Consider the following 23,088-nt stretch of genomic DNA (forward strand, 5'->3'; position numbering starts at 1 on the left):
GGGGTGTCTTGCTAATTGCCTATAATTTCCACCTGTTGTCTATTCCATTTGCACAACAGCATGTGAAATGTATTGTCAATCAGTGTTGCTTCCTAAGTGGACAGTTTGATTTCACAGAAGTGTGATTGACTTGGAGTTACATTGTGTTGTTTAAGTGTTCCCTTTATTTTTTTGAGCAGTGTATATTAGTACTTCATAGAGCCATCTATTTATGTGCAGTAAGTTAACTACATGTGGGTTAGAAATAGTATCTCAGAGGCAGACTGACACCACACACTCTCTCCTCTGTTGTTTGCTGACAGAGAGCGAGAGAGAGAGAACAATCGTTCAGCAGTAACAGTGTCCTACTTACAGTAGCATGTAAACACAATGACCCTGTTCTAACCATGGAACATTAAGCATCAGCATCACTGCTCTTCACACACTCCATACTGCTCTTTACAGCTCAGTGGTTGATGGCAAATATAACTCCCCCCCATCTCTCTAAGTTTACAATATCACTTCCCCTTCCATCTCTCTTGAGTTTTTATAGTACAAAACAAATCGAGCTCTCTGACTCTGAGTTTAAATACTGGAGGGGACAATTTGCCTAATGAAAGTGTTAAAATATACTAGTGAGCTCAAAGACAAGCAGGATGTTATTCATATTATTGTTATTGGTCAATATCACTCCCCCAACTTTCTGACTCTTGAGTTTAAACGCCCGGGGGAACAATTTGCCTAATGAAAGTGTTAAAATAATCTAGTGAGTGCAAAGACAAGCATGATGTTATTAATATCAACAACAAAAAATCCAGTATTCATTGTTGGACAGATAGTTATTTCAGTACAGTATATGCTGCCTTTTCAAACTTTTGACTCACAACCTTTCATTGCTTTTAGAAAGTAGTCCAGGGTAGTAGGTCGGTGTGTCTAAAAGACATGTAGGCAGAACTTTGATTGGCAAACTGTCAGAGAGTTAGTGGAAGTCTCTGGTTTGCGTCCTAATAGTCTCTCCTTTCTCCCAAGGTGTACACTTGTTCACTTCCCTTCATGGATTTGAAAGGAAATTACTGGTATATTAAACTCCCTCTAGCCCATGCCTACACCAATCCAATGCTTTTACATTTGTTGAGAGTAATGAACCAGTGCACACTTCAGGAGGGATTATTGGGACAAACCATATAGACGGCGTTGGCTGACAAACGTCACAAAAATTATGCGCGCGCATCGATGTGGCCTGAAGCCGTGCGTTTTTATGATTACAAGCGGTCAGATAACTAGCAACAATGGCTAAAAGCTTCCTTGTGGGGAACTGTAGGTGGCTAGTTTTATCTTGTTGTTGATACCGTGTCTTCTTATGAGGTGTTTTGACAGATTTCATGTCAATTCTAATATGTCAAAAATTCACTAGCTAGCTAACCAGCAACTCTTCATGATGTATTTGAGAGACAGGTGCTCATTGTGCAAATTAATTAATGTTTTCAATTAACATTTGGAAACAAAATATAGTTTACATGTTGTCAGCAATTTAAGCCGACCCCCGTCTGTTTTGCCCCATAGTTCAGCGTTTTTGTTAGAGTGGAGAATATGTTTACACATAATCCAGATTTTGGAGGAGATTGTGCAAAGCCCAGAGTAGAGCAGAGTACCGGTGAACAGAGCAGAGTGGTGAACTGGGGCCACATATCCATATCAGGAATGGAATAAAGATCCAAAGTCAACCAGTGTCCACTGAAAGTGACACAAGAGTTTCAGTAGCACTGCAGGGGAACACATTGGGTATAAATCTGCAGTGTCTGCAAATCTCTTTACTGCACGCCTCTCTGTAGAACAATGGGTCTACAGGGCCTCACACCTGTGTCCATTCACCACGATGAACCTACTCCGGAAGGCTACACAGTTGAGACGTGCTCTACTCCACAACACGCCTTGCAAAGCCAACAATAGGCCAATTGGGTGAAGGATCAAGGAGTGTGTGTGTCTGTCTGTGTGTGTACATTTAGAGGTGTGATTGTGCCTGTGTGCATAGATGCATGCAAACAGCATATTTTGGCAGACTTGCTTTTGTAAGCGTCATGAGTGTGTAGGGGTTGGTTCCATGCATGGGTGCACATATGCACTGTGTTGCCTATGTGCATAATAGCCTATGTTCAGTTATGACCATGCAATCATTGGTTCTGATACATCCCCCTGACTCAGTGTCTTATGTGATTCCAGTGATCAAGACAGGAGAGAGCGGGCTGACGGTGTTCAGACTGCTCACTAAGGATAACCGCTGGAGGTGGGTCCAAGCCAACGCCAGACTGGTCTACAAGAACGGCAAGCCTGACTACATTATCGCCACCCAGAGGCCCCTGGTGTAAGTGCAGCTTTAGCTTCTCCCCCCTCCATAACCCAATGATGTTTTGAATACATTTTTAACCCTAAACACTTTTCTGAGTGTTAAATGTAACACCAGAGTTGATTTAGCACTGGAGATTTTGCTGTGTCTGTTTTGTATGAAGGATTTCAATGAGGTGAATGTAATATGTAATCCTAAACAGTCAGAGCTCTTTAGTCCATAGTGTTGGGGACTTTTGTCCATATAGTCATCCATAGTAGTCCATAGTAGTCCCTAGTGTTCTGGCAAGCTATGTCTCATCCTGCTCTTGTTCCCAGTGAGTAAGAGGGAGGACAGTAGATTGGATTTCATCACGTTAATAAAATTCTCGCGACCCCAACTAAATGAAAAAGAAAAAAAGAAATATTCACAGGAAATGTTAACTTGTTTTAATGTGGGGCTTTGACAGTCAATCATTTAAATAATTTAATTATCTCACCACCACTAATGAGATGGGTGTTCTTGATCCATGTTATGTCGGAGCATCTCAATGTCAACAGTGCGTACCGCATCTCTCCTGTCACTGTTCCCCAAATATGTCTGTTACATAGGCAAGGAGACACGTTTTCTTTTCATTACACAGAAAGTCAGCAAAGTTTGTCATTTAAATCCATTGCGAATGACAACAGTTCCTCTCTCAATTCCAAAAAATCTTTCCAACACTCCCCCTCAATAACCACCAAGCTTCGGTGTGAAACAGAACATTGTCATGCTCTGATCCCATATCCCCAAATAGTTTTGTGAACAGGTGCGCACAATGTAGTTTACAATGTTCTACGCTCAGCTCTTTTGCCGCCAGTTGCTCTCGGTGTATCCAATATAGCTCAGTGGTCTTGTGATTGTCTCCACCCCCTCCAGGTGTTGCTTATTATCCCTGGTGTATATATCCCTGTGTTTTCTGTCTCTGGGCCAGCTCATCTTGTATGTTTTTCAAGTCAACCAGTGTGTTTTCCCGTACTCCTGCTTCTATTCTCTTTTGCTATTCCTCCCGGTCTTGACCCTTGCCTGTCCTGTCTCTGAGCCCGCCTGCCTGACCACTCTGCCTGCCCCTGAGCCTGCCCGCCGACCTGTACCTCTGCCTCCCTCAGGATTACCCGACCTCTGCCTGCCTTGACCTGTCTTCTGCTTGCCTCTGTTGGAAAATTAAAGATTGTTACTTCGACAGTCTGCATCTGGGTCTTACCTTGATTCCTGATAGGTGTATCATACAATGCGTCCATTTGGCAGAGGAAGACACATTCATAACTAAAGTGCAGAGGCCTGCCCACCGTCCCGTGATAGATGGAGCCCCATCTGTGCAAAAGCCCACCATTCGATCCCATGGAATCTGTTTTTCAGCACATTGAACGTCCCCTGTGCCATATCATGCTTGGGAATCATGAGACAACAATATGTCCTCATGAATAGCATCCCCCCGGCAGCGAACCAAAGTCAATGCATGGGCATCTCGGCCCGCACAGCTAACATCTATTTGGAGAGCATAAGGTGGGGTGTTTTTGAGTCGTTCAGTCGGTTTCCTCTTGATTGCTAGGTATAGCATTAATTCTTAGTTTCACAGTGTTATCTGACAACGGTATTGATGTGAGTTTCTGTGCCTCTGTCTCCCCACACATTGTTTTCCCCATATCAATTGCGGCTGGTAATGTCAGTCTCTGCAATAGTGTGTGGTTTCATAGAGTAGCGGCTTAGCCATTCACCGTGGAAATGATTCAAGTGCAACCGTCAAGAACGGCCTTTTCCCACGATCTAAGGGCGCTCTGTCGCTGAGTTTTAACTTTTAGATTTGAATAATTTTCATTTCGATTTTTAAAGTTAACCACATAACAATGATTTTGAGAGACAAAGAATATGTTTTTTTTTTTTTTTTTACCAGGATTTTGGAAATTCTCCCACGACCCCATTTTCATATAAGGCGACCCGACATGGGTCACGACCCCTAGTTTGGGAACCGCTGCTGCACACTGTTAAAATGAAGCTGCCACCAACTTTAAGGACACAAAACCTTAACTTTGATGGAGTTTAATCCTAAATAGTAAGAGTGTGTTCTGATTGGTTCTCTCCATCCTCTCGTACCCAGGGAGGAGGAGGGAGGAGAGCACCTGAGGAAGCGTTCCATGCACCTCCCCTTCACCTTCGCCACGGGCGAGGCGCTTCTCTACCAGAGTAGCTACCCCATCCACGGCCTCACCGACTCACTCCAGGCTAAAGGCAAGACCAAGTCCAAGAAGGGCAAGCTGGACAAGAACTCGTCGAAGGATCACGGTGGACTGGACCCCAGCTCCTTGCTTGGGGCACTGATGAGGCAGGATGAGTCCGTGTACGTGTGTCAACCAGCCGTCGAGCCCAAGATGTCCTTCCACAGTAGTCTGTTTAGTGAGCGAGGCGAGGGGGAAGGGCAGAGCAGTGGAGGCTATAGCGGTGGCCCTCTGGGTGGGGGTGTGGGAAAGAGCTGGAGCTCCTTGCCCAACGCGGTCACCACCTCCACTGGCCCAAACGGGGAGCCTCCATCCAGCTTCGACCCACTGCTCACCACCCTGGACTCACTATCTCTGGAGGGGGACGAGACATGCTCTAACAGGTGATTGTATATTTGTATGTATAGTATATAATATTATATATAAGTCTTTTCCAATTGAATTGAGTGTAAAGTCCCTTTGGACTGCCCAATGTACAGCCAGTCTTGCCCAAGATTTCCAATCTTTTTCCCTTCTGTTTTTAATTCCAATATTTTTTTATGTATGCATTGTTGTACTCCCATGGCTGAGGAAAGTCTATATGTATTTTGAATTTGTCAAATAAAACAAATGTCTTCATATCAGCGAGCTGTTCTCTGCTCTGGAGAACCTGGGTCTGAACGCAGAGGATCTGGAGCTACTGCTGCTGGATGAGAGGATGATCAGAGTGGAGATGGATCCAGACTACATTCCCTCGCTCAACGACCTGCTCACTAACAACGAGATCCTGTCCTACATCCACGACTCGCTGGAGAACAAGACCGAGGAGGACCAGCGTCGGGACAGTCACGTGTCCATACCACCACCCTCAACCACAACCCATCCCTCTGGCCCTATCCTTAATTCCACCCTTATCCCGAACCCTTATAACCAAGCCACCCCCACGTTACCCCCTCACAGACTACCAAAGCAGCCACCCATAGTGCAGCTCTCCCAGCAGATGCAGACGCACCTCAACTTAGCAAAGCCCGTTCTGGCAAAATACCCCTGGCCCCCGACACAAACGGACATCCCCACGCCAAGCCAGCCAGACACACTGCAGCACACAAACTCACTAACCGTGGTCCATAATGGTCACTGGCTTCCCCAGCAGCAGCATATGCATGCGGGGCTGGACGACCACTGCCACAGCATTCACCCCCTGGTCAACGGTAAGACATCCCAGCTAGGGCCTCAAGGGGCCGGGCAGCTCAAAAACCACCAGCACCAGAACATCATCCATCTCCAGTGCCAGTGGCAGCAGCAGAACCAGCACCTACAGGTCCAGCTTCAGTCTCAGTGCCATTTCAGACAGCAGAAGGCTAGTAGCAGCAGCAGTGCCTCTCTCAATGGCGTGCACCCTGATCCCGATTGGCAGAGGTACGGCTACAACGACCAGTTGGGACTGACAGCTAATGGAGCTAATGGAGCCTGCACCGTCTCCTACACCAACGGGCGCGCGGACACCCTCTCACATGCTACAGGAGGTGAGGTCACCCGCACGGATTACGGTATGGGTGCTTCGACTACCGTGGGCATGGTCATGAACTGGGGTACGGTAGGGGGCACAGGTCACTACCAGGGACAAGGAGGGGTGACCGCTAACCCCTCAGACCATCTGGAGCATCACAAACATTATCCACAGGTCCCATCCACCTACTTAGATTACATCCTGGGGCTATCACAGCCTCAACACACCACGCCTTCTCTGGGGGCCTACGGCGTTTTGAATAGCCCCGCTTCCCAAGATGCCACTCACTGCAAGGTAAGAGTCAAAGAATAAAGCAAGATGCTCGTAGATGGATAATAAACCTAATGTATTTTTCTTGTGTAGTATTTGGTGAATTTCTGTGACTGTATGCTTGTGGGGACTGTCTTGTTAATGGTCATTGACATCCCAGCATTAGGAGCGCTATGTCGATGTCATAGCATGGGAGGCCCAGCCTCGGGCTTGTTTTGGCTGCTGCTTTACAGTTCAATGTAAGAGAAATTGATGTGAACAGACATGTAATGTAAACAGATGAGTGGAGAGCGAGGCTCACGGCGGTGGAGACTCTATTAATGGAGAGGAAAGTAGGTCTCCCACGGAGTGGCGTTGATCTTTGAGGATTGCACCACAGTCAAGTCGACTGTTGAAGTGATTCTGTCAACGTAAGCATCGACCTCAGTAGGAATACCCTCTCCTACCAGGGTTGGTTCCTTGCAGGTAGCACAACATAGCCTTGACCTAAATGCCTGGTCTGATCCTACCGCAAAGTGATTGTGAAGAAAGCAGCTCTGGTCTGTAGGACCACTTTACAATCTGTTCAACGCTGATCATGTAAGCATGACTTCAGATCAGGACACTGACTGGAAGGGAACTAGTGTAGGCGTTAGAGAGAACCGTAGGCTATTCCACTTCCATGACTGCTGCTTCAGGGTGTCGCATGCAGTACTGTACAGTTACAGTATATGTTGTGTTCAGTGATGTAGGAATCCAGCTCAGTTGAGTATTGAATGAGGTTGCTTTAAGAGTGTATCGCGCGCGCGCGGATGTCTGTGTGTCACACAAGTTTGTACCCGTAGCTAACGTGTTGATCTGAAGTAAAGACGTTCAGTTTTATTGCACAACATGCCTCCGTACATTTGGCGACGAAGATGAGATTAGGACCCACGCGTGCCTCTGTGCATTTGTAACTTTTTATACAGTACAGTAGTCTTGTCGGGGAGGGACACAAGGGGCCCAGTCAGTCAAAACAAGACCTCAGGGCAAGACAAACTGGACTATAGAACTCCGCTCATTAGTACAGCACACAGTCCATTCTGTATGCTGGACACCATCTTTCTCTCCTTGTTGTTGTGCTGAATTAATGTTTCAAGATCCATGAAGGGTAACGAATGATAGAGTTGGTTGGTCTCTTTGTTGAGAGAGAGAGAGAGAGAAGAGCCTATGGTGAAGAACTGTAATGAATAGAACAAGGTTGAGTCCCACAGTGAGAGCTATAGCTCCCAGGCAGCGAATGCTAACCGGACCGGCGGCAATTCATGACCCCATCCCACTCCGCCTTCCCTGTGTTTTCCTTCAGGGTCAGCGACCACGCCCCAGAGGAACATAGAGCCAAGCTGGCCAGTCAAGCATGAGCTGTCCTGACCTACAATTTTCCCATCGTCATTACCTAATACATAGAGGGGCAGAAGAATGTGTGGCAATGTTGTGTGTATGCGCATGGGTGCGTACCTACATGTGTGGTGTCACATCCCACCACAGGGGGTGCTGTTTCCCCGGGGTGGGGGTGTTGATGTGATTTGGGATTGAGTAGCATTAGAGATAAGTTGAGTTTGGCCTACCTTAACCTGACTGGGTTTGTCCTGCTGTAGGTGCTCAGTGTCCTGCTGGCCTGCTCCTATGGGGGGCCTATATAAGGTGGCCCTATTAGGATTTCTACATGGATGATGCCTAGCTAATCCATTTAGGGCCCACTAAGCAGGATTACAATTAGGCCGATGGTAGGAACTGTCACAACAGACACTCTGTCCCCACACACACACACACACAGGGGATTCTGTTAGTGGAATTAAATAATTCCTACAATATACTCATTAATTAAACTCAATCTGTCTATCTATAAGAATTTGTAAGATACTTATCAACATAAAATAGACAGGATACAGTCATATCAAAACTAGACAATAGTGTTTATTCTCGGAGCAAGCTCCCATTTTATCATAAACACAGGTTTATATACAATATATGACGTCATAGATTACAAAATGATTCTCATTGTCCTGACAAATAGAAAACAGGTTCAAAAGTTCATTCTAACCTCACAGGGCACTCACATGAAACACCATATAATCATTTATCCTGAAGGCTCACTATAATTGATTACCACTTTAGCAGACAACTCAAGATAATGGAATACCTAAAAAGTTACCCACAGCCTTATCTAAACATCTCAGGGCTAAGTTGGGTCAGTTCAACCAGAGTTTAATGACCCTTTCTGCTTACTTTATAACCCACAACACAAATCTCTTTTTACCAGGCATGCAGAGTTCAATTTGTTATATTTTTATCTAAAGCTAGAATTTGTTTTAACTATTTATTAACAAAATTCCTAACAATCCACCCTAAATAACAAAACAATTCATAGCTACATGTCAAAAGATCATATATAAACTTAAATGTTTATACAAGAATAAAACCAAACCAATATATGTATTTACACTCCATCAACATCAATGACTGTTCTAACTTATATCAGATTTATAACACTTCTATTAGGATTTTCGTTACAATCTTCATTAAAGAAACAGTCTATACATTGAAACATGTAACCGTCTAAATTCTCTAAACATCAAATACAGTCTCGTCCAATCTCGGATCCTCATAATTAAAAGATCCGGAATCGTTCTCCACTAGATCCGGCCCCATACATTCATCCTTCCACTGGTCAAAGCTTAGCATTGATCCGTACTTCATCATCTGTTGTGTCATTGATTTCTCCAGAATCCTGGAAATGAGAACTTTCACACACGGAATCAAACCACATCCACACAAAACTAACACAGTCACACAGGTGAAGGTAGCCCATAACACAGTAATCATAACATTTTTCCATTTCCCAAACATACTGTCAAACCAATTAGTCAGAGAAGTATCCACCCCTGAGTTCACTGCCAACTCGTGAGCTAGGGTGGTTAAACCTACCAAGGCCTTAGTCACAGATCCATCCAGAGCTGTGTTACTTGGGATAAACGTACAGCACATCGACCCGAATAACACACAAACCCCACCCTTTTCTGCCAATAACATATCTATCTCGATTCTATTCTATTCTGCCAAGCCATTCATTACATCTCTGGTATAATTGATCTAGTCCACATTCTTATTGAGAGTGGACCACTAGAAAATACTTGACTCTAATCCTGCTAAGATCTAATTCCTCGCTTTGAATTGGATCTGAGTAAGGGTAAAGAGCATGCCTAACTGCACTAGTGCATAACTATCATTCCAATTGGTAGGCAGGTTAGGTCACAGCTTCATACCTCCACACTCTAAACCTTTTCATCTGCCAGTCAGGTCCCTCATTGTCTACTCAGTTGTAACATTCTCAGTCCTATTGCATGTACTGACTTCCCCTACTTCCCATCCGTGTGTTATGTAGCGATCCATAAAATCCTGTCACTGTGAAAGAGAAAATCTGGATGTAATCGGCACCTGGGGACACATATCACAGATCAATGCAACTGTCATAGTTCAGCTTCCTGCCCTCTTGAACCGCTTTATCATAAAGGCCATTCCATGGGTGTAGCAATTCCATCAAATGGAAAGGAAATTAGTATGAACTGAGGTTTTGCTGAGGCATGCCTAACCATAGGTTAGAATCCCATAACAGTTTCCACCTCAATCACTTCCTTAAAATCTTTCATCTGAACCATCCACATCGGCCTTGGCTCTGGACAACTCTACGGTCAGTATCTGCTTTGTCTGGGGCTCTGCTTGTATTCTGGCTGACTATCATCTGCTCTAACCTCTCGTACTTGGAATGGCACTAGGTTGTCAACTGAAACCCTTACTTTCATTACTCTCCATCTTCTTCCATACTGGGTATGTAGATTTATGTAGCCCTCTCTCATGATGTGAGCTATAACCTGTTTCCATGAACTACACATGGACTTGCATAGATGTCTTCCACAATGGCTGCTCTTAGTCCTAAACTGCCAAGGAGTCAGAGGCCCCATTTGGTCTACATAGAACTCCACTGAGACTTCCTTCCCAATCCCACTCTCACTTCCTGTTTATCCAGATCAAGTGATCTCTTATGCTTGGTTAATACAAAATCCTCATTGTCTAACTATGTGTCAATATTACCCTCTGGCCTTCTTGGGGTTCATGGTGTATCAGGAATATGGCTCCCACAACCAGACAGCTCAGGATGGACCGCCCACCTATAAAGCCCCACCCTCTCCCAGAGAAAACATCATCAGCAAGAAGCCAGACACACTTTCACTTCTATGAACAAACACAGGAATGGAATGACGGGGAAAAGGAAAATCTTCATCCGAGAGATGGCCCCCGGAATTCTGTTAATTCCAGTTCTCCTCTCGGACACTGTGCTTGTTCGACAGTGTCAATGTGTCTTACCCCTCCCTCAGTGTGATATGAATCCTGGTAGCTCTTTCAGCTAGCTGTTACCAGGAGTCCTTGGTATGGTCCCCTCAACAGGCCTCAGGGACTGGATTGTGTGACTTCACCTGTAATTCACCTGTAGTGCATAAAATCTTGGACATACAGGTTTGGTTAAACAAACAACCTTTTCATGTAATTAACAATACTTCTTTCTATTTCTATATCTGCTTGTTTAGCTAGATTTTTTTATTTATTAGTTTATCATCCAATAGGCCACATCCTAATCCTAGACCACAATTTACCCATCCCCCCTTGTTACCTGGCTCTGCCATATTGGCTTAAAATATCTCCTGCCCAAACCTAAATGTATCATATCTTCCCTCATTTATTATTGATGACAAAGGAGATTTTTCCTGTTGTAATACCAAATCAATAATAGCCAATTAATGTACCCCTTAAACTCATCCCAAATGACCACAAATGCATTATCTTCATGGCCCTCCCCTGAAGCTGATCAGACCTCAAGAGACAGCCATGATAAAGGTCAAAGGTTATACCACCCCTGTATACCATGTTCCTAGACATTTTAAAGAATCCTTTAAATAAAAAAAAATTCACTTGTATAATTAAAACTCAGAAAATAAAAACTCAGAAAACTCCATATATGAGCATGCCCCTTTAAAATTCCTTTGCACTAAAACAAATAGTCCTAACAAATGTTTTATGTGTGTATATTTGCAAACCTTAATGAAAAAAACAAAAACCTTTCAGGCCCTTTCCAATTTGGTTGTTTATGGCCTCAATCTCAAACTCAATCTCTCCCCAAGATAATAGTCCCTTTAAACATTCAAGAAGACAATAAAACTCGCACTCTCCCAGGAAAAACACAAAGCGCCTAACTAGCATTCACTGTGCTACATCGATTCAGAAACTCAAAAGTGAACTATTAACCAAACCTAATGATAATTTCCAATAAATCTCTAATCATTAATCATAAGTTTTAAACAACGTCCATGTATATGCCTACTTAAGTGAACATGCTAGCCTTAGATGCAATTAACCTAATATTTATTATCTAACCGTATTACTTTTTTCCTCTGTCGCAAATGACGTACATTTCTCAGGGTAAGAAATCAGTAATTTAATCCCAGGTATTTAAGAAAAATGTAAACGTATTTTCCCATGGCTCCTTCAACTTACATATTTTAGATAACTTCCATCCGTCCCGGAAGAAGGAATCCTACTTAAACACACCAGAATACAATGTTTATAATCAATAACCATCAGAATCCATTATTACTATGTTTTACGATTCAGACATTCAGATCTCCCTTCACACAGGTGAATATAGTCCAATAAACACCATAAATCAATGATGCCCACCTAGCGAATCTGTTGCTAGTTTTTAGCATCTTTCCTAACTACCCTGACGATTTACAGCTACTTTTAAAAATGTATCTGGAAATGTTTATCAACTTCTGAAAAGTGACTCAAAAACATAATGGACGTATTTCCCTTCTAAATGTCACAAACACTTTTCTCTGCCACACCCCAGTCACAACATCATTGCCGTGGCGACAAAAGTGCCTTGTGAGTGATGTCATCAACAGGCGTTCAACCCAGACCCAAGCCGCAATGACTTTCAATGAATTGTAAATAATTGTTGGCTGTCTGCAGCAACAGTAGTACGGGTTCGATAAACCAAACCTAATTTATCACATCTGTTGAATCAGAACTTACAACATCTCTCAATCAAAATTATACTGTCAGAAGTACAGAAAAGAGTGTACCTGAACAACGGTCAAACCAATTTAAATAACGTTATTGGTTATCAAACGTAATGATGCAGTTTTACGTTATTCCATAACGAACCTCTAACAACTTACTCTGAAAATTAGTAGCCTACACAGCAACTAACTCTTCCTTACTCACACCTAAATCACTGTCAACTTTACATATTCTATTCCTTTTTCCCAATGGGCAAAAATATATATAACCCCTCTCATTTCCACTTTTTTCCTACCCCTATCGTAAGCTTAAAAAACAAACTTTATAACTTCCTCTTCTCTTTGCTCTTCACACTTATGAAATGTATCCTATTTCTTTAAAAATAACACACGCAGTGCCAAAATTATAACATGTCAGTCAATCTATAAGAATGAAAACATTTCGGTAATCACTTTCTATCGCCATTATCTCTCCGCTATGGTTTAGAATTTCTTTAATTTAGGCAACTGTCTCTTCATTGATTCAGCATTTTAATTACGACTATATTCCCAATACATTATTCAAACATATAATTTAGGCAACAGACATCGTCTTGCATCGAAATTCGCTTCGTTATTATTTTAAGTGGAACGAATTAGTCTATTAATTTAACCTGTACAATCTATTAAAACGTTCAGTTTATATCTTATACAAATACTAGCAACTATAACTTTCTAGGCAAAACATACAAATAGTTTAATTAGAATCAAAAACTCTGATTCTAGTCAAAGCATTTACCGGGAACCGAACCCGAGACTCTCGCGTTTCAGGCGAGAATTCTACCACTGATCCACCAAAGCCATGTAAATAACAAAAACTTATTCGCAATTAAACCCACTTTACATGTATCTGTATTCGTAATTCCAATCCCGAGTCAACAAAATATCCCTAATTTAAAAGCTCAAGCCTTTCCTCAGTGAGAATTCCCATTTTTCTCGCTTTCGTTGTTTCTCGACTCTCTCTTATTCTCCCGATAGTCACGCTTTACCTTTCCCTTAGTTAAATTACAATCTCGGTGATTGTGTCCAATCCTGTCACAATGTTTGCAGGGAGTGTTACACTCCCGGGCGAAATGTCCAGTTTCATTACAATTAAAACATTTTCTATTATTCTTTTGACTCACCCTATACGCTTTTCTCGACTTTTTTTCTTTCTCTATGTGTGTGTTACTACTTCCTACCGCTCTCACAATTTAGGTGTATATATTTCTATTTTATGTGCGTTTTACCTTTACCCAAGTTATAATCTATGTGTATGAATTTATATGATTCTCTTCCTTGGAAACTTTATCTATAGCGTTGTTATCGATCGGACATTAGATCTCACTTTAAACTATCAGTTATTACCCAGGGGACACACTTCCCTGGTCAAACTCTGTTTGTATTTATCCAATCTCACTTCGCTATATTAAGTTTCCCTCCCACTCTTTTGGATATTAATATCTTTCAGTATTAATAAATTCAGTTATTCCGTTTGCCTAGGATTACCCTGCCTTCTCACCAAACCGAATTTATCCTCACCTGTTTTAGGTTAAAACTTCATTTAGGTATGTCTTTTGAATTAATGGCTGTCCTATTTGTACAAAACGACCGTCCTAACAACACTTACTATATCCCACCCTTAATAATCCTCACAGTTTTGCAAGACTCGGATTATTCAAGTTCATTATTTTTTTTACGGTAATGCACCTACCAAGGTCTTTTCGGACCTTTTCATCCATCCATCTTGTATCTTGGTCATACAAGTAACCCACAATCTGTTTGAAATATCCGAAGCTACTATTATTGATAAATGCTAAACACGTTTAGAATTTAAAATCAAAGATAACTTACATCATACCCCCCACATTCGAGAATAAAGACTATTTACCTTCGTTTTGCAGACTGGGAAAAGCAATGCTGGTTTGATTCCGTTACCGTCTCTGTCGACCTCAGATATATAAATACCGGCCTGTTGTTTAACCTCAATTCAGAGGCCAGGACTTTAACTAACGGGTCTTGACCCGCCCGTGCACGGTTTTCGGCTAATATCTTCGGATGACAGAGGCAAAGTTTGGAAATCCACTCGAAGGACCAATTGTTAGTGGAATTAAATAATTCCTACAATATACTCATTAATTAAACTCAATCTGTCTATCTATAAGAATTTGTAAGATACTTATCAACATAAAATAGACAGGATACAGTCATATCAAAACTAGACAATAGTGTTTATTCTCGGAGCAAGCTCCCATTTTATCATAAACACAGGTTTATATACAATATATGACGTCATAGATTACAAAATGATTCTCATTGTCCTGACAAATAGAAAACAGGTTCAAAAGTTCATTCTAACCTCACAGGGCACTCACATGAAACACCATATAATCATTTATCCTGACGGCTCACTATAATTGATTACCACTTTAGCAGACAACTCAAGATAATGGAATACCTAAAAAGTTACCCACAGCCTTATCTAAACATCTCAGGGCTAAGTTGGGTCAGTTCAACCAGAGTTTAATGACCCTTTCTGCTTACTTTATAACCCACAACACAAATCTCTTTTCACCAGGCATGCAGAGTTCAATTTGTTATATTTTTATCTAAAGCTAGAATTTGTTTTAACTATTTATTAACAAAATTCCTAACAGATTCCCTCATACAGGGAAGCCACAAAGTACATACTCACACCTACAGTGGGGAGAACAAGTATTTGATACACTGCCGATCTTGAAGGTTTTCCTACTTACAAAGCATGTAGAGGTCTGTAATTTTTTATCATAGGTACACTTCAACTGTGAGAGACGGAATCTAAAACAAAAATCCAGAAAATCACATTGTATGATTTTTAAGTAATTAATTTGCATTTTATTGCATGACATAAGTATTTGATCACCTACCAACCAGTAAGAATTCCGGCTCTCACAGACCTGTTAGGTTTTTATTTAAGATGCCCTCCTGTTCTCCACTCATTACCTGTATTAACTGCACCTGTTTGAACTCGTTACCTGTATAAAAGACACCTGTCCACACACTCAATCAAACATGACAGACCTCTACATGCTTCGTAAGTAGGAAAACCTGCAAAATCGGCAGTGTATCAAGTACTTGTTCTCAAATACAGTGCCAGTACTTTGTTGGTTTGGCGGATATGCTACTTTGTGTAGTTAGCTAGTGTATTAGCAACTACTACAAGCTACAGTTAGCTACTCTCTCTCTGCTGTCTAGTCCACCCATCCTCTGCTGTCCACTGCCCAGAGTGTGTGTGTGTGTCTGTGCCCGCTCTGCACCCCTCCGCTCCCTGGCTGACCTGACCTGCAGTAGCCCTTTCTTGCAGTCAAATGACCTAGTGTCCTCATAGGTAGAATGTTATTCATATTTTTCATAATAAACATTATTTCTAAAAAAAAAAAAGAAACACAGAAAATCAGATTTTATGTCAAACGGTGTTGTTATATTTCCGTCTTCTGTGTTGTATATAAAGTGTAATATTGGGATGCAAATTCAAAATGTAAAACATTTCAACTCTATATCTGACATGGTACAGGTGTCTTCTTCTTTGTTTAAGCTCATAACCATGTGTGTGAGGTGTACACTTCTGTTTCAAAGTAGATTTGTTTAAGACTACCAAGAAACACTCGTGTGACCCTGATTCAGCCCACTGCAGTGAAAGGTTGTGATTAGTGTCAATGACCTCAACATGCCACAGAACAGTGCCCGGTGTAGTGATTAGAGTTAGTTTGTCTTTTTTGGGGGGGGGGGAGAAGGGCGGGGTTGTGTCCTATCATATGCATACAGCTCTAACGATATGTTAATGTTGTTCTGTGTTTTAGATGGAGAGCGGCTGCATCCTCAACGACACCAACGTGGCTTACACAGGGAGCTGTCTACTGCCCAATGTGAACGGCCAGACAGCCAGCGACAGTCTCCACCCCCAGCCCGACGCCCTACAGACCCTGCCCACCCTCCCAGACCCACAGACTACTGGCTTCTACCTCTGAGAGGGGGGACGGGTGTGTGTGTGTGTGTGTGTGTGTGTGTGTGTGTGTGTGTGTGTGTGTGTGTGTGTGTGTGTGTGTGTGTGTGTGTGTGTGTGTGTGTGTGTGTGTGTGTGTGTGTGTGTGTGTGTGTGTGTGTGTGTGTGTGTGTGTCAGTGCAAAGAGAGACCATTGGACCATTTTGTCAGGGGGCATAAAAAAATAAACAGAGAGGTATAGAAGCAAAAGAAGAAGAATCAAACTGAACTGTGGATGTTACGACTTTCGATGTAACATTCTCTCCATTTTCATTTGTGTACGACGGACTCAGGACTCCGGGAAAGAGCTCAGGATAGTGTCTCTCTGCACTCTGACAGTCGTTTCCCCACTAGCACACAGCTCAGGGGAAACCAAATGCATCTTCTCATGTTGTTACACATTTTTTTTATGAAGGGTACGGTTGGTTGCGAGAGCGGCTGTTTCTTCACCACTGTGAATTTCATGGTTTTTCTTTATGGTTTACAAAATACAGTTTCCGACAAAGATTTTAAACAAGACTGTGAGAAGAGACATGTTTTACCACTGTCATAGCTACAGTACTGCGCTTCAGTATAACTTGTTAAAGGAGGGAAAGTGAATGTGGGTATGGAGAAGGATTGATATGGAGATTAATATTCATTATGAAGAATGATGAGACGTATTGATTGATTGAAGGAGCTGGATGTCTGAAATTATTGTGATGTAGGTTACAAATGTTCTGTGTGTTTTGTTGTGTCATCTGCCCATAGAGAGGAAGAGGAATTGATACAGGCCTATCATTTTGGTTTTGGTGATCTACGTGTTGGTAAAATAGTATTTTGGTTGTCCTCTTACGTGTTATTGAGATTGGATATGTGAAACAGATCCCATATTATGGTCAAATGGTATCTAAATATGAAGAGGGAGAGCAGATCGGAGGAAGGGATGACCGTTTTGGTGTTTGTTTATTTCCATGCTGCATTTTAGCCTGGAAGAAGTTTACGTTACCAGTACAATGATGTTGTGTATTTATTTAAATGGCACTCAAATCAACCGAAGCATTTTCTTCTTTTCTTGACCGGCTACAGTGTGAAATCACTCAGTAAATTAAGTTCCGGAATACAGTAGATAGCTTTAATTCACTAAATTCAGAAGTAAACAAACAAATTCCAGATCCATCGTTCCTCATTGAAAAGCGTTGAGAAAAATATACATTTGGATTTAAGTCGATTTCCTGAATTGAAATGAAATTGAGCTAAACAAACCGTATTCGCTGCCGATGCCAAGAGGCAGAGGAACGGGAACGGCAGTTTCTGACGTGACGAGAGAGGTCGTTTCAGTGGGCCTCCTCGCTTACAGGGCCCCAAGTGATTCCATCATGGTCATCTATCACAGTGGTTCTCAAACCTCTCCTCGGGGACTCCCAAAAGAGTCACAACTCCGTTGTAGCCCTGAACTAGCTCACCTGATTCACTTGGTCAAGGGCTCGATGATTAGTTGACGAGTTGAATCAGCTGGGCTAGCTTTAGAATAGATCAAAAGCGTAGAACAGGTGCGGGTCCCCAGGAGAGGTTTGAGAACCACTGATGTATTGCACTGAAGACCTATTCCATGAGGATTGACTCTGTCATACGCAGACTCATGAGCATTGATACAAAAACCAAATGAGAGGACAAGTCTTTTAAAGAGATTCTGTATTGAAAAGTTGCAATGTTGAATGTGTTGTGTATATTGTAAAAGAGTTGTAAAAATATCCTATTTGCAGTATTTTGTTATTAAAAAGTGCTGAATTTTATTTATTAATATTGGTAGCGTTAGAATTTTCTCCGTCCTAAATGGCACTCTATTCTCTACATAGTGCTATACTTTTAACCAGAGCCCTATGGACCCTGGTCAAAAGTAGTGCACTATATAGGGAAGGGGTTGCCATTTGGGATGTAACGTATTACATAAATGTCACAAACAAATGCATTTACAGACTTGCCTCTCTCTTTATATTTGTTTGTTTGTCTTTTTTTGTATACAGACATTTCTTATATGAAATAGATTTATTTAAATCAACCAGGAGGTATATGTAAAAATAAAAAAGCAAGGTGACAATCAATAACAACAAAAATTGCTTTTTAAAAAACTTGTGTAAATAGTAAGGTAATTTTTATGACATTTGTTGCAAACACTACTTTAAAAGCACTGCTTCTTTCAAGCAATTTTTCTCTAGCACAAAAAAGTAGGCTTGTAGAAAATAATTTTGGACTCAATATTATATGACTACAGTACCTACAGTTCTGTGTTTTATTTCAAAGTCATGTTTGGAGAACTTTTTGTGACTTTTACTCAAAAGAATATGGTGTCATAGTGGTGACATACTGGAGACACATCCCAGATTTTAATGTTTTATGTTTAAAGATACAATGGTGTCATTGTTCTTTTTTTATCACGTTGAATTTATTTTGATATTCTAACACACAAAGTTATTGTAAATGGAAAAAAAAAAAAAAAAAAAAAAAGCAGTTCAAATGTTAAAATATACTATTTGATCCTGGAAATAAAGGATTTGTGCAATCACAGTTCATCCTAATCATAGTATGTTTGTGCTCATATTGTTTTGTGCCTCTTTGAAAAGTGTTAATTGAACAATTATTTCTGATTGGTTCTGTACTGTACACTTTGAACTTAAAGGTGTTGATTTTAACATTGGGTGTTAAAATCACAATTGAAAATGGGCTGTGTATGTTCTAATACGAAGGTCCATAATTTCTTCATCCACAAGTCTCACAGCTCACTTGTGTGCCTATACAGTAGCATCGTTAAAGGCAATGGCTGCTGTGCTGTCTGGACAGTAGGTTATAGACAGACAGATAGACTTGTGGGGGAGAGACAGACATTTAGGGAACAGACAGACATTGAGGGGACAGACAGTTATGAGACTGATGGTCAGACAGACATTTAGGGACAGACAGAAAGACTTATAGGGGACCAACCAAGGCACCAGACTGGAAGCGTGCTTTCGAATTCCTAGAGGACAGCTTCGTTATTGCATTTCAACTGAAGTACGGCCCAGAAAGACAATTCCCATCGACGGCCCCATAATTCGAAAATTCATAATAAAACACTTTAGTCATCACCTTTGTGCACCAAAAAATCCATTGAATTATTCAAATATTAGTTGCTGAGGCAGATTTTTTTTTTTTATCACTCAGCCGAAGATATTTAAATGTTATATTCATGCTCTGATGTCATGAGCCCAGCTGGCAGAGTTTCCGGAGCATGTTCACACGATCCTGCTGTCTAATCAGTAGTCCCGGTAAAAGAAGATGTCAACAACCACGAAACGGCATATGCGAACGTGAGTAGATTACGTTGAAAACAACGGGCGTACATCTTGGAGATTGGGGATTAAGTTGGGATGGATGGAGAAGCGATCAATGAGGATGGAGATAGAAGCACTCTCAGAGAGACTGTCTCACTTCCTGGTCACTTCCTATGCACCACGCAACCAGGAAGTGAGACAGTCTCTCTGAGAGTGCTTCTATCTCCATCCTCATTGATCGCTTCTCTCCATCCATCCCCCCTTAATCCCCTGGACAATCTCTCCCTTTTTCCACAATGGCAATGTGTGAACACTGACCCAGGAGCAAGCAAACAAACACATATTGATATCACAGTCACCCCCGCTGGAGACTAGAATAACTAAACCTACCAACATAGGGGGGGACACAGTGACAGGCATCCATTTTCTCTCTGCATGTCTGACTGACTTCCCTCATTGAAACTAGCACGCCATTTTCTCCATCACTTCCTGTCTCCTTTCTGTCTCACTCCTATATGTCTCCTGTATGTGTATCATGGGCTGTGTTCAGAAGCAACGAAATGGGAGAACATATTTTGAAACTGAGTGAGTTAGACCTGTATTTCTGTGGCAAAACTTTTTGGTACGCTTTGCCCTACTGAACACAATGGACCATAATTGACAAGGTGTTGGTTGGTGGAGACAGGAGAGAGACCCTCTGTGGCGTAGCGAGACAGTCCAGAGTCCAGACAGAAACAGCCCCCTGCCTCGTCACTCTAATGCCTGCCAAGTTACAAACAATCTGTCTAATGAAGTGAGACAGCCTGACAAATTTTATTGAACAGAAACGCAAAGGGCTATTTTTGAATGTTCACAAAAAATCTTAGTTGAACCATCTTGGGAGCATTAATTCAGGAATATGTCAATCTTTCACTGGGGGACTTTTACATACAGTATTATCTTGGAAGTAGTTCCTGCTTTACAAAGCTTCTCCATTACATTCGCCTTTAGAAATTGATGTAATAATAACATGTCTTTATTCCAGTCCCCGGCAGCACATATCCTGTACATGTTTATCTACTTTAGAACGATGGGTAGAGTGTTCAGAAACCAAAGAGTGACGCAATGCCCAATGACAGATGCGCAGGGTCACCAAAGCCAACCAATCCCTCCGGTCTGCCTCTGCCTCCCTCACTAGCTGTTTTCATCTTTAATGACTCACATGAAATCATTTATGAGAGTTTTTCTTCTCCTTTGGTTTCCTCAGTTAGCCATGCATGCTTGTAACATAATCGACAGGAGGAAGCAGGGCTAGCCCGTAGGTCTTCTCCAGTGTTTTCCAGCATGTCACACTACATTCCAGGGGGGAATGTTTTTAAGGTGCGGATGGAGCTCATATGTATAGAAGGCAGTTCCTGGGGTATAGGAGGAGAATGGAGGGTGTGTGTTCATGTCCTGGTCATTGAGATGATCCCTCTCTACACCATACCTAGCCCCTGTGTGAACAGTTGAAAACAGAGGCGGTCCAAATGGCACACTATTCCCTACAAAGTGAACTACTTTTGACCAATGCCCAATGGTCCCTGGTCAAATGTAGTGCAGTACATAGGAAGCCATTTGGACACAGCCGTAGCGCACAACACTATATGCATTATAGATTCACCATCAACCCTGGAACTGAACCACCGAGCCCCATTAGGTCACGGCAACTTAATCCTCAATTCAGAAGCTTTCCAGGTTTTATGTCACCACAGCAGCCGAGTGCATAGAAGGCATATAAAATATTCAACGGTTGCTCCATACCATTCAGGGCAGGCCATTTCCCTAATGGCAAATATAGGATCTGTACCTATGCTTTGCGAGCAGCAATCTTGAGAAAGAGAGTGGTGACCTGGTTTTTGAGTGACCTGGTGACGGCAATGGTTACATTTTACATAACATTTGAGTAATTTAGCAGACGCTCTTATCCAGAGCAACTTACAGGAGAAATTAGGGTTAAGTGCCTTGCTCAAGGGCACATCAACAGATGGCCCAACGCTCTTAACCACGAGGCTACCTGCCGCCCTACTTGAATAGAATACAATATGCCAATATCTGACTACAGACAATCAAGGATAACTGCAGGGTAGGACTGAGAGGGCCTGAGATATACTGCAGTTATTTTTTCCAAAAGCAACAGAAAGATGGGCTGTTTGCTTTAGTAAGGATAGAGTTCGATCTTGGTTTCAAGTACTTTATCATTGAGTCTTGCGTTGTGTCCTGGAGTATACTCTCTCCTTTGTCCACTCCAGGGACTCTGAGTTCTTTATAGATCGGTTTCTGTGTCGTTTCTTCTCTCTTCTCTTTTTATTTTGTCTTCTGTGCACTTGACACACTGTGTTGCCCAGGAAGAGTGTTGCTGCTGGAGACAGGTCTCTCCATCGACCCCTCCCTACCTTCATCCATCCCTCCGTCTCTCCCTACATCGCTCCCTCCCCGCTGGTGCCCCGTCGTTCAGCCCCTCATCCCCCAACACACACACACACGCCCCGTTCCCCCCCACCCGTTCCCCCCCACCACCCCATGGGCTGTCACTGCACATTACTTCCAGCTTGTTGCACACACTCCCCTTTCTCCTCCTCATAGCAACATTGATTTTTGTTGGGGTTATATATCTTTTTGAAAGATAATTTTCACTCTTTTTAACTCTACTGAAAAGTCGTAGAGTTGAAACAATGATATTCCAAGAAGTTGGAACGCTTTTGGCGTTTGACTGTGACTGTGACTCAATTCTGTAGCGGGGAGGTGTGGCGGAGGCAGAGTCGAAGGGGATTCTCTCTCTCTCTCTCTCTCTCTGTACTTTTCAACTGTAGTGCAGAGCACCAGTAACCTGAAGCCACAACAGTAGTTATCTACGCTGACACTGTGTTTCGAAACAACATTACTTTAACAGCAGAAACAAGCCAGCGTCCCATGTTATGTTTTCTCTAACGGAATGCGCTTTCACTCACACAAAGAAGAGAAAAACAGAAGACTCTGTTGGTGCATCGAGACACTTCACCTCTCTTGGCTCCCGAAGGTTGTACAGAACGTTGTATGCTCTTGACATCAACTACGAAGATATCAAATCCCTTTAGCTCAACAAGCCAAAGCATAAAGCAGACATGGGTCCGCCACACCTCCACATGTGGAAGAGGGAGCTGTCGTGAAGGTTTAAAGAAGAGGCATGGCCAGTGTGGGAAGAGAGGGAGGAAAGCTCCTATGGACTTCCCCTCCCGGGCATGATGCGCCCCTCCCTCGGAGTATACAGACCGTAACCTAGATCCTGAGATCCCCCCTGAGAGGTGTGGAGCACAGTGGAGCTAGCCTGCCATCTAGACTGCTGCTAGT

General features: G+C 42.4%; 1 protein-coding gene across 1 annotated transcript in view; it reads left to right on the forward strand.

Annotated features, from left to right (window-relative positions):
• LOC139532194 (aryl hydrocarbon receptor-like) overlaps nucleotides 1-19,013 on the forward strand; it is an 84,410-nt gene extending 65,397 nt beyond the window's left edge. The window contains exons 10-13 of the mRNA XM_071329498.1: nucleotides 2,200-2,341; nucleotides 4,440-4,940; nucleotides 5,182-6,340; nucleotides 16,269-19,013. Coding sequence (XP_071185599.1) covers nucleotides 2,200-2,341; nucleotides 4,440-4,940; nucleotides 5,182-6,340; nucleotides 16,269-16,436 — 1,970 coding nt within the window. The 3' untranslated portion in view covers nucleotides 16,437-19,013. The remainder of the gene's footprint in view (nucleotides 1-2,199; nucleotides 2,342-4,439; nucleotides 4,941-5,181; nucleotides 6,341-16,268) is intronic.
• The last annotated feature ends 4,075 nt before the right edge of the window (nucleotides 19,014-23,088 follow it).

The sequence above is a fragment of the Salvelinus alpinus genome, chromosome 10, assembly GCF_045679555.1.
Source record: "Salvelinus alpinus chromosome 10, SLU_Salpinus.1, whole genome shotgun sequence".
NCBI classification, from domain to species: domain Eukaryota; kingdom Metazoa; phylum Chordata; class Actinopteri; order Salmoniformes; family Salmonidae; genus Salvelinus; species Salvelinus alpinus.